This window comes from Danio rerio, chromosome 23, assembly GCF_052040795.2.
Source record: "Danio rerio strain M-AB ecotype USA chromosome 23, GRCz13ab, whole genome shotgun sequence".
Lineage (NCBI taxonomy): Eukaryota > Metazoa > Chordata > Actinopteri > Cypriniformes > Danionidae > Danio > Danio rerio.
In genome coordinates, this window is record NC_141043.1 from 15,492,730 (window position 1) to 15,506,092 (window position 13,363).

The 13,363-nt window shown below is 37.2% G+C and overlaps 1 protein-coding gene across 2 annotated transcripts in view; it reads left to right on the forward strand.

Moving 5' to 3' along the window:
- The window catches only part of zbtb46 (zinc finger and BTB domain containing 46), a 143,460-nt gene extending 131,166 nt beyond the window's left edge, over positions 1 to 12,294 (forward strand). For both annotated transcript variants that reach the window (XM_087306708.1, XM_087306709.1), the window contains exons 4-5: positions 2,728 to 2,903; positions 9,368 to 12,294. In XM_087306708.1, coding sequence (XP_087162834.1) covers positions 2,728 to 2,903; positions 9,368 to 9,787 — 596 coding nt within the window. In that variant the 3' untranslated portion in view covers positions 9,788 to 12,294. The remainder of the gene's footprint in view (positions 1 to 2,727; positions 2,904 to 9,367) is intronic.
- Positions 12,295 to 13,363: the final 1,069 nt, after the last annotated feature.

The following is a 13,363-nucleotide window of genomic DNA, read 5'->3' on the forward strand; positions in this document are numbered from 1 at the left end:
GGTTTTCGAAAATTTGCACTTCAGGCTTCTGAAACATCTTTCTGTTAAATTTTTTTTGTGGTAGTGTACCATATTTTCTACTTCGAATTCTGGCCTCTTTCATAGTTCAGAACTGACCCTTCAGCTGTTTGAGAAGTATAGATTTTCAGATTCTGTAAATATGTTGGTGTTGCTCCACAAGTTTATCGGGTCTTTTATGCCTGTATTATAAAAGTAAACCTGAGCTTTAGGTATGTTCCTACCTAAATGTTGCTCATCCGCTTATTAGCTGAGCCAGTCTAGACCACTGTCTAATGAGATTACAGTCATCGCAATATGAATAGCACAAAGCACATGCACTGTGGTTGCTTCTGTCTGAATCAGGGGATAGAAAAATTCCAAGAACAAGACGGGGTTGAATTGATGTTTGGTTTTGTGAGTTTGGGTTGATAATTTGTGCAGCAATTGTTCAGTAAACAATAGGAAGCTATGTTATGCTATGCTGCGTTGTGGGTTTTTCATCTTTCTTTGTTGAATTTGAGCAGTAAAATCTGTTTCGGTGCTGTGGTTGCTAAGGAAACTGTCTTTTGGGGCTGCTTTTGGTAGCTAAGGGCAGGTGAGTTGGGGAGAGTATCCCTCTTGCAGTTTGTCAGTGCTTGAAGAGCATTGGCTAGCTTCAGTGTCTGCATCTAGATGACACAATGAAACGACAGAAGGGATTGAAAAAGGATTGCACAGTATGTAGATGTGAAAGTGGCAGAAACAATACTATGATGAACACTGACTCTCGCTAAAATCATATCGCATGTTCATATCACTGTTTATCCCAAAAATTCTAATAAAAGAAATGACTCCCTTTCACACGGTTTACACTTAGCAGGTTTGGTTAGATCAGTCAAACTCTGGTGCTAATGCTTTGTTGATGCAGTTCATTTTATACTGCAAACCAAATGTCTGTCCACACCAAATAAGTAGACCAAGAATGCTCTTTCTGTCTTGGATCTCTTTCGAACAAATTCTGGCGCAGTTTGACTGTAATATGAATGCAAAACAAACTAAAAACAGACCATTATTTTTTCCTCAGAAGCGATAAAAAAGGAAATTGTTCTATGATTAGTCTAAGAACACCTTTACATTTTGTTATTTTTCTTTGCATTTTGAAAATAAATTCTAGTCCTCCCAAAACACTATACTAATATACTATCCACACATTTGGCATTATAATTTTCACAATCTTTTGTTGTCGTGTCTTTCGGGTGCAAAAATGTCCTCTTTGTATCCTATTTTCAAATGTATTCATTTTCATTCCCAAACATGCTACTTTTTACTCCTACATTAAGTAGTATTTATAACAGATACTTTTACTCTACTTGCACTAAATTTTTATGCAAGTAATGGTACTTTTACTTGAATATGATTTTTTTAGTAATTTTTCCACCACTTAAAACATGTAAAGTACAGGGTGGGCCATTTAAATGAATGCACCTTAAAAACTTATTGGTAATTACACAAGAAAAATTGTCTTTTTTTTTTTTTTTTTTTTTTAAATAAAGATCATGGTTTTCTCACGATTCTGTAGATATAAAATTAAAGTTAATTTGAGTGGGCTATTATTATTGTTATTTCTCAAACATTCTGTAAAAAACTCTAATAATATTATGTATACATCTACTGTTGGTTACAATGCTAAATTTTGTATAGACTTGGAATGGTGGACTTGAACAGACAATAAATTGGTACTGGTCATTAATAAACAGTAAAGTGATGACATCAGAATACGACTTTTCATAATTATAATTATTTATTCAACTATTATGTTTGAGACATATGCTTGCAATCTGTCATTGACAACATTATTAGATTTATTTATTTTTCTACTGGTAAAATCAGAAGTCAGAAGTCATGGTCAGCTCACGTCACGTGTGATTTTGCGGCCACGAATACATCATTATATGAAGACAGAAATTACATTTTTGGCTGAATTATACCTAATAAATACAGTATGTGACCATGTTGTAAAACAATGTTTGCATGGCTTCTCTCCTAAACTTGAATGTATGATTGGCAGAATGGTAGAAATGCCGGATTAAGATCTAATGACTATGACTAAGCTCTGCTAGCTAGACAGAAATTTGGTCATCTGACATTCCAACCTAAATCTAACCTAATATTAACGTCATCTGATGTTGTGGGCCTGCTGAGCAGTAACTAAAATGCACTACATAATGTTACGTTTACACACATCCACAAATTTTTACAACATACACTTCTACTCTTTTGCACTACATTTTTTGGCAAGTAGAGATACTTTTACTTAAGTGTGATTTTTAATTGCTTGATTGCTTGATTGCTTGATTGCTTGATTGATTGATTGATTGATTGATTGATTGATTGATTGATTGATTGATTGATTGATGACCTGGACATTGGTTAATTCTGAGGTCAAGTCATGCTTTAAGGTTTAACAAAATTCTCCTAAAATAATAATAGCCCCAACTCCACCCATTAAAACAATTATGGTTAACATGAATCAGCTCATTATGCTAATGCCACAGAGGCAGCTGTTAATTAAAGTCACAGAGAGATAGAGAAACAGAGAGATTAACCCAGTGCTTTGGTAAGTAGGTTTGGCCATGTGAAGGACTTTTAACACCTCTCACATAGTAACTTTCATACTTGCAGTGGCTTAACCTGCATGTGTTTAGACTGTGATCAACTCTCCTCACATCTTTTCATCTCTATCCACAGTTAACGACTTCACAGTGATCAGGAAGAAGTTTAAGTGCCCATACTGCAGTTTTTCCGCCATGCACCAGTGCATCCTGAAGAGGCACATGCGCTCACATACAGGCGAGAGGCCTTATCCCTGTGAGATCTGTGGGAAGAAGTTTACCAGACGGGAGCACATGAAACGCCACACGCTGGTGAGTGCAATAGATTGTTTTATTACGAAACAGGGATTAAAATTGCTACAATGTTACTTTTTGTTCCTGGTGCGGTTGGCTTTTACGCAGCAAAACTTCTAAATGGATCAAAATAGTTAAAACAAGTCACGTGCGAGAAAACTCTCCCCACTTTTGTCAGAGTTTGGTCTATTTTTCAGGATTCAGCTCAGCTGTCATACGTTGTTATTTTTATTTATGACAATGAGAAGTATAAGGTGAAATGTTCCTCTATATAAATACAGTTTTCCGTATTTTCCAAGATCAATAGGGTAACTCCTGCAATTTGCTTCATTGTGGAGTTCATCGTCATTAAAGCAGACGACCTGATGGTTTGCCCCTTCTGTGTTTATCATTGTGCACAAGAAGGAGCAGTAACTGCCCCATTTTGGACGTCATTTAGGGATGTAATTTTAGACCTAAATATTGTGTATATAATAAATATTGATATTGTGTAGTCCTATAACAGGGATATTCAACTGGCGGCCCGTGGGCCGAACCCGGCCCCCCGAGGCAATATGTTTAGGCCCTCCAAATAGTGTGACTAAGACATCAGAAATATAGTTATAGTTATGAAGTGACGTCTGTTCAATACACCATGTGCTGCACTCCGTGAGACACCATGAGCGAGTAGCGCGGGCAGCCAAAAATATTTGGATATGTTTGTAGAAAAGGTCTTTTGTACTGTGCATTGATATCAACAATAGGGATGCAACGATTAGCCGATTTCACTATCAACTGCGCTTTAATCCGTCACAGTTAATTAATCATAAAGGCTTCTAAGCAGCATATCTGTTGCACAGAACAAACGAAACTGCTGCAATTAAACAAAGTTATGCCAAGTTACCAACTGTGGGGTAGTTTAAATTTCCAAGTATGCACACCAACGCTAATATGCACACACACCGGATTAACTAATAACCGTAAAAAGATGATAACCCTAAAACCATGATTATTCTTTAGACTATATAATCGTACAACCAAAATCTATATTTGTTGCATCTCTAATTGTTATGCAGTTCAAAAAATAACATATGAATGTGTCTGAAAGTAAGAAAGCCTGCTAAAGCAATGCACTGCTTTTGTTATGCTCTGAAATATAACATTTGAATGTTTGTTAAAAAAAATGGTCTATTGTACAATGCACTGATATTATGTAGTTTCAAAATACAATATAGTAACGTGGGTGTCTTAAAGAAAAATACAGCATATGGGCTCTTATATGCAGTTGTGTTATCACTATTATAGCAAGTCATATCTCTCCGGCTCTTTGTTTGGGATGCTTTTCATGAACTGGCCCTCAAGACAAAACTAATTGAATAGCCCTGTCCTATAATGTGCACGTATGAGGATGCCGCTGACAATATGCAAGCTCATGAAATCTTTTTAAATGCGTGCGGCTATGCACACTTTTTCCTCTCACAATTGCATGTCATGACCACGTCCACTCTATGTACATTATAAATAAACACATCAAATTTAATACCTGAAAGTTTTGTAAGTTTAGATGATATTACAAATGTATAAAAATATATTTTAGAAATAGTCAAACCTATTAAAAGGGAAAGTGAAAGTGATTATTTGCTATGTATTAGCTATGTATGATTTTTTTTCAGGGTGGAATGTTAGATTATATTAGGTTACACAATACAACTGGACTTAATATGTTAAGGCCTTTAAACGATTTAATGTCTTAAAACAGTTCTAATTGTTGACTGACTAATAGTTTATTCACACGTAGAATAAAGAGTCTACTAAATTACAGGAAAATTTATATTCTGTGGACACAAGAGCACTAAACCAAGTTAGTGGCGACATCTAGCGGCGGTGTGTGGATGTGTCAAGACACTAGCCGCATTTCCACTATCGGGCCAGTGCGAGCCAGGGCTTTTATCAGGCCAGGCCAGGCCAATCGCCCAGGAGGTTGAGCAGTGAGGCCGAAATCATGTCGCGTTTCCATTGTCGGGCTAGTAGCTCGCAGCGCGTCACGCAAACCCCGCCCCCAGAACATTCCCGAATCGAACGTCACTCAAACCGCCCACTTCAGCTGGAATCAGGCAGATAAAGCACACCACATCATCACGAAACTATTAAAATTAGGACAACCAAAACAAACAAATGACACGTTACTGTACAGCAGTACAATGTATGTGTATACGCACATACCTGTGTGTTCTCATTCATCATATTCATTTACCCGACTGTTGGCATCGAAATCCAGTGGTCTTGCCACTCACGGAGGGACCCAGCGCAGGGAGCGCACACATCCATAATATAACACCACATATATAAAATTCTCATCACCAAATATAAATCAGTGGTAAGAATTTGTTCATACATAGCCTCATTTTCATAGTCAAGGGTTGTAAAAGATATCAATATTAATTCTAGATCAGAAGTCGAGTTAACCAAAAAGTTAAAGATATTTTTTTAATAGTTTCATTTTTATTAGACAGCAATCTTTCACTTTTATTTTTGACTTAAAATGCACTTTTACCGGTAGTAATGATCTCTACTCAACATTTTCTCTTCTTATAGCCACATGCTTATTACATATCCATAATACACTGTGATATGGCCTAGTTTGTTAGTTCGTTGGATCATATTGCTTTTTCACTACAACTAAACTGTTCTGGAGTTCGTTTCAACCGAGCTGAGAACCGATTGTTTTGGCAATAATCATAGCACGATTGTGGAGTTCACATAAGTCCAAACAAACTGAGCCAAGGGGGCAAATGCACCAGATTCCGAAACAAACGTCTAGGTGTGATAACACCCTAAGACAACATTGTGAAACCAATAAGTACATTGTTGAAACTACATGTGAAGTCCAATAAGTACATCTGGGCGTTTACGATTAGCAAAAACACAATCAAAAATAACCCACAAAATGTAATGATTATTGGAATTTGACAAATTTCTAAGCGCATGCTTTAACATTTCTTCTTTTTTAATGAAAGACTCAACAGCATATGTGCTTTTCGTAAAGATGCTTGTGTGGGAGACATTGGAGTCTCTAGTGGGCCTCTATTAAATACAGGATTCCGCCGTATCCCATAAACCCCTCTTATCTCAGTTTTTCTCTGCCCTTATTGCCAGCAGTCCTTTTAACACCTCCTCTCCTTTTCTCTTTCTTAAAGCCTGTATTTACTGTATCTTCTCATGGGAGGCACTCATAAACATGCTTTGGCACATGTTCTGGGTCTCTGTGTGGCTAAGAGACGTGCCACAGAAATTAGCTCTGGTTTTAAGCATATCAAAGGGCCTGTAATAGTGTGACATGATAACAGACAGCGCTGCTTCTGCTTAGCGCTGAAACGTTTAACACCTAAACATTGCTTAATTCATGATCCGCACCATGATGGATCGCACCCGATATGCTACACCGCCGCATGTTGTCACCGCTTCGTTATAATGTGGTGAAAAAATTCAAAGGTCTGCACAAGAGACTGTACTTGGCTGAAATTCTTTTCTTCGCTGTGAATGCAGCATTGGTTTGCTATGATTTTGGAGACATTTATGCACAGTATATGAACAGTACACATGAATGCGAATCATAAGTGAAAGTAGAACATGGGATAAGCAATGTCAAGGTCTTAGGTTTGATTCCCAAAGAGTTTTTCATAATGATAAAATGCATGCTTTGAATAAAACTGAAACCCCTTTGAGTAAAAGCCAAAACCTAAATAAAGTCCAGATAAATTGTGGCTAATTTTCTACATAATGCAGAAAGTTGCTAGGAAACTAATCTAGGGATCAAAGATAGCCAGTCTTTTCAGATTTAAGTAAGATCGATTTACATTTTTATGTAACTGACTGTTATTCATTTATTCATTTTTCTTCAGCTTAGTCTTTATTTCAGAGATTGCCATAGCGGAATAAACCGACAACTATTCCAGCAGATTTTTACGCAGTGTATGCCCTTCCAGCCACAACCCAGTAGTGTGAAACATCCAAACACACTCAGTAACACACACTTAGACACTATGGCCAATTTAGTTCATCCAATCACCTATAGTGCATACACTTAAGTTAATTATGATTACTTATAAAGGACTTATAAATGACATGTACTGTATACACTCATTGGCCACTTTATCAGGCACGCCTTACTAGTACCGGGTTGGACCCTCTTTTGCCTTCAAAACTGCCTTAATCCTTTGTGGCATAGATTCAACAAGGTACTGGAAATATTCCTCAAAGATTGTGCTTCAATTTGACATGATAGCATCACATAGTTGCTGCAGATTTGTTGGCTGCACATCCATGATGTGAATCTTCCATTCGACCACATCATATAGGTGCTCTATTGGATTGATATCTGGTGACTGTGGAGGCCATTTGAGTACAGTGAACTCGTTGTCATGTTCAAGAAACCAGTTTGCGCTTTATGAAAAGGTGTGTCATCATAAGATGGGTACAGTTTGGTCATAAAGGGATGGACATGGTCACAACAATACTCAGGTAGGCTGTAACACCATGCTCAACTGGTACTAATGGGCCCAAAGTTTGCCAAGAAAATACCACCCACACCATTACACCACCATTAGCAGCCTGAACCGTTGATACAAGGCATAATGGATCCATGCTTTCATGTTGATGTCAAATTCTGACCCTACCAGCAGAAATCGAGACTCATCTGACCAAGCAATTTTTTTACAATCTTGTATTGTTCAATTTTGTTGAGCCTAAGTGAATTGTAGCCTCAGTTTTCTGTTCTTAGCTGATAAGAGTGGTACCCGGTGTGGTCTTCTGCTTCTGTAGCCGATCCACTTCCAATGTTGTGTGTTCAGAGATGCTCTTTTGCATGCCTCGGTTGTGCAACAAGGCATTTGCACCCACAAAACTGCCGCTGGTTGTGCATGAAAATCCCAGTAGATCAGCAGTTTCTGAAATACTCAGACCAGCCCGTCTGGCATCAACAAACATGCCACTTTTAAAGTCCCTTAAATCACCTTTCTTCCCCATTTTGATGCTCGGTTTGAACTGGCGCAGATTGACTTGACCATGTCTACATACCGAGTTGCTGCCATGTCATTTGCTGATTTGGAATTTGCATTAGACAGGTGTACCTAATAAAGTGGCCAGTAAGTATTATTCAAAACTATAAAAAAAAGCCCTTTTATTCTTTTTAAACAAAATTATTTAGTGGCCTGAATACAAACTATTGAAATCAGGCCTTAAATCTATGTGTGAACACTTTGTAACTTAAACAACATTGGCCAGCTTCAGAATCATACATGCAAAGGTGCAAAGTGTTCTTGTACAAAGTAACATCTCCACCTTCTGGCTTGAGATGCATTATACATAAGGCTGGACGATATGGAAAAAAATTATATCACAATATATTACTTAATTTCGGTCGATACTTTATAATTCTAATATTGATATGGACAATATTAAAAAGACTGCCAAGACTATTGAAAAAACTGCCAAGAATGCACACAATAGATGTCTGTACCTACCAATGTCTGCAAACTGAATTTGCAAAGTCTATAATACCTCCAGGCTCTTATAGCTTTTCTTTAAATAAAAAAACAAAACAAAAAAAACATATGTTCTCTTTTTATTTGTATTTAGCCTTTACAAACACGGATGAATGGATGGATGGATGGATGGATGGATGGATGGATGGATGGATGGATGGATGGATGGATGGATGGACAGACGGATGGATGGATGGATGGATGGATGGATGGATGGATGGATGGATGATATAGTTCATGGGGGTTAGCTTGACCAACATGATGCACAGAAACTTTTATCAGTTTTTTTTATTTATTTTTTTTATGCTGAATATTTAACAATCAAAATAATACCAAAATCCACATCGAAAAAAAAAAACTGAAAAATAAAAATAATTATAATAATAAAAAAATCAAAAAGTGTAGCCTACACTAATTTTTGCAATAGAAAAGAGTTGTATGAGTTGATTCATGGTTCTGGTTGCTTTTCATCTTGAATGTCCTTTAAGGGTTTTATCTGTCTATTTATATTTGTGTATACATACCTAATTAAATTTAAAGTTTTAACATAAAATAGTTCTTATATATTTTATGTAGTCTATATAGACTAATATTTTATATAAAACATTTTCATTATTTAACAGAAGCTTTAATTTTACAAGCTCAAAGAAGCACACACTCCTTTAATGTTTCAAACATTAAATAAGCGTCATTTTCACATTTGTGTTCAGCTGCTCAGCAGGCGTTTTACAGTGTGCAGGGCAGATCCTGAGTTCTACTGTAACCTCTGTGTCTGAGTCTGTCTCATCAAACTCGAGAAAGGTTTTTTAAAAGAGAGAAAGAGTGTTTCTACGAGTGGTTTATCAAGCCCACTCACCTTCCTGCATGAGGCACACTTAGAATTATTAATGTTTTTGGGGTGACGTGGGATGAAACTAAGTACTTAAAGAAAGTCTTTTTTTTGTCATTGTCTTCCCACAGGTACACAGTAAGGACAAGAAGTACGTGTGTAAAGTTTGCAGCCGCGTCTTCATGTCAGCCGCCAGCGTGGGCATCAAACATGGCTCTCGTCGGCACGGTGTGTGCGCAGACTGCTCAGGTCGAGGCATGGCTGCTCTGCTGGACCAAAACGGCGAAGACGGCTCGCCAGAAGAAGAACTCTTATATCCCGGGGACCACCGTTTCCCTGATGACACAGCAGACGGAGACGGCGAAGAAGAGATGATGGTGGAAGCAGAGATTATGGGAGAAGGGGAGGAGGAAAACGGGAAATGGCGGGCAGGCTCAGGGATGTCGCAGCGAGACGACAGAGCAATAGACGATGGCAAAGAGGAAAGCGACTCAGCCCTGGAAGGAGACACCAGGGCGGGAAGCGAGAAAGACTTCAGTTGGATCTCCTAGTCCAATGCGTGGATCCACGGTCGACCACCTGTTCCTTTAAGGAGATACGCTTAAGGCGGGGCAATCGGATCTCAGTGTGTTGGAGGAGCCGGATACAAAGAGATCCTTAAGGTGCCTACAGGGCTGCCAAAAGGAGAGACAGTGGAGCGTCTCCTCGCCCCGACTCCATGTGCTTCTGACCCAGGCTTCAGTTTGTCTCCTTTCTTCCTTGAGGACCAAACGGGTTTCTATGTATGTGTTTGCTATTTCTTCAGACAAAAGAGATTGTGTCGTTTCGGGAGATTGTCCAAAAATCAGCGCCATGCTTTTTTAATGGGTCAGACAGAAAAGTGTACGAAAGATGTGCTCTTGCCATACGGCCAGCCGCCACCAGGGGGGCGCTAGCCAATCTTTTGCGCAGCAGTTCACGTCAGAAGACTTGCACCAGTTTGTTTTTGGCACATTGTTGAGAAACTGCAACAGACTTGCACTTTAAACGTTGACTAGATTCCTATCGATTCCCTGTTTCTGTGGTTTACATTTTTATTCCAATTTACATAGATTATGAATATGGTGACCGCACCTACCTTTAAGGATACACAGTATGTCCTTATGACTGTTATATACTGTATGAACATTCGTGCTAGGTTTGCTAATTATAATGTATGCCTTGTAATGTTTTAATGGGTTGCAATTTTCATTCCTGAACATTTATATCAAGGGGAAAAATCATGTAAATAGATACATATATGAGTGAGATTAGTTGATTTAGTGTTTTCGACATAAACGAGGCGGTTTAGGGGGAAGGTGGGTGAACACTATGCAGAAACGAATCTTTCTAGTTCTCAACAATCTTTATTCTCTCTATTATGCGAGAGAAAACTAGTCTTCAGCAATGGCAAAGAAGAGAGACCGGAGGAGAGGAGTAGATTTATGGAAATATTACCCGTGTCCCGCTGTAATATTTCCTCATTATTCGCATTCCATAGTGGACACAGTCAGGGATGGGTTTTATACAGAGGGTTCGCAGCGTGGCTTTGTTTCTTTGAAAATAAAACAAAACAACTGTATGCAAACGTGTGTGTTTTGTAGGTGTGGTGCGTGAGGGGCGGTTTAACATACTCAACGATTTCAGACTCTCTCCTCTCGTCCCTCTTTTTACGTGTTTCCTCGCAGCCTTGCCATTGTACTGTACTGAGTCTGCCTCTGAAATCTTAAAGCCGTGTGATGTGACAGGGAGATATCATGCCTTCCCGCTAAATATTTATTGCTCTAACTTCTGGAAGTTTCAGAAATATGCATCGATTTCTTAATCAACGAACCACAGCTTTCTTTTGTTGTCAGTCCATCATAGATGACGAAACACAAAGACGCTTTGTAACAAGACCAAGAGGACTGATGTGTGCTGTAAAGTGAAATAGCTGTTCATTTATTTGGTCTAAATGCTTATTTATTTGGTTTGTGAGTGCGTGAGTGAGTGTGAAAGATGAACTAGTCTTTTTACACATCATTCTGTTTGACTCTGTGTGTGCGCGTGTGTGTGAGAGAGAGAAGGACCGGGTCCATGAATGTCTTTTTACTCATTGTTTTAACAATCTGTGCCAGAATCTTTGACAATGGGAATAAACGCTTTATTATGCTTTACTTATTATGATTAACAAATTTTAATTATTATGGTTACTGTTGATATTGTTGTAATTCTTATTAATGTTATTATCATTATGATTATTGTTATTGTTATTATTATTATTAAGTGCTGGAGACTAAGCTTTATTATTTGTTTCATTTTGTATTTCCATTCTTGAAAAACAGTGTAAAACTTTCCAATCTTGCCTTTCTATGGACAGCAAGCCATGTGGCTTTCAGAAGTAATTATATTGTGCCAGTTCCATGCATTTCTGAGTGATTTTTTTTTTCTTTTCCCTTATTATTACTGTTTTATTTTGGAAGGATGAACCTTCTGAGAGCTTAACTTACTAAGTGTTGACAGACAGGTATATTCAGCACACGCTTCTATATTACTAACGTACACTAAGTAATGAATATTATACCAAAAAATAATAATCTGGTATACGTTGTATACTTTTTAGTGCTTTTGTTTTCCATTTGGTGTACAGGTGCAAAGCTTTGATCAATTGGTGATTTGCTTGGTTGATTTGAGTTTTCTTTCCCCACTACATTTGAGAAAGCACAGATTTATGGTGTTATGTTATAAAGGGCCACTTGAAAGCACATTGAGAATCGCAGCTTTAATTCTGTTGCCCTTGGAAACATACTCAATGGATGTGCTCTACTGTATGCCATCGTCCTGCATCTGAAGGCCAGCACATGGTCATGTGGAAGTGTGTGTGCTTGACAATGAGAGATTGTACAAGCTTTAGACCTCAAATGTAACTGGTCCGAGTGCCAGGCACTATTGCTATCCAAATTCCTTCAAACAATTGGACGTTTAGCCTTTTCTTCTTTGTTTAATTTATTGTGTTCTTCGCCTTTAATTGAAATAAAATCTGTTGGAATTTAAAAGGAAAGAGCATCACGTCGTTTGAATTCATCACCCGTTCTCATGCGAGTAAATGTGGGTTAAGAATAGGCTGTTATTGAATGCACTCAGACGTCCCAGTGATTCACAATCAGGCCACTTCTATGGGTTAATAAATACTACTGCAGAAATGTGCCACTAAACACTTGACCTAAAAGTATGCTCTATGTGGCCCAGTTTGTTGATTTTTTTTTCACCTTAAAACGCCTCAAATATACAGTTGAAGTCAGAATTATTAGCCCCCTCTAAATTATTAGCCCCTGTTTGTTTTTCCCCGATTTCTGTTTAACGGAGAGCAGATTTTTTTCAACATTTTATAATAGTTTTAACAACTCATTCCTAATAACTGATTTATTTTATCTTTGCCATAATGACAGTAAATAATATTTTACTAGATATTTTTCACTTAACTAGGTTAACTAGGCAGGTTAGGGTAATTAGACGTTATTGTATGATGATGGTTTGTTCTGTAGACAATTAATATATATATATATATATATATATATATATATATATATATATATATATATATATATATATATATATATATATATATATATATATATATATATAGCTTGAAGGGGCTAATAATTTTGACCTTAAAATGTTTTTTATAAAATTTAAAACAGCTTTTATTCTAGCCAAAATAAAATAAATAAGACTTTCACCAGAAGAAAAAATATTATCAGACATAATGTGAACATTTCCTTGCTCTGTTAAACATCATTTGGGAAATATTTAAAAAAAGAAAAAAAAATTAAAATGGGGCTAATAATTTTGACTTCGACTGTAAATTTGTGGATTTTTTTCTGGCTCTGTTTACTACTTTGAACAGTAGTCTTTATCTGCTAAACGGCTACAGGCTTATTTCAACAATGTAGATGTATTACAAATACAATAGTGTTCTGTAAATAGTGTTGTTGGGACGAAAAAGGAAATTATGACAATCCCCAATGCATTTAAATCATTACAAAATATTACATGACAGATATTTTTCCTGGGAATATCAATATTAATTTTCTGATTAATGTTTATTAAACTGAATATATCAGTTTAAG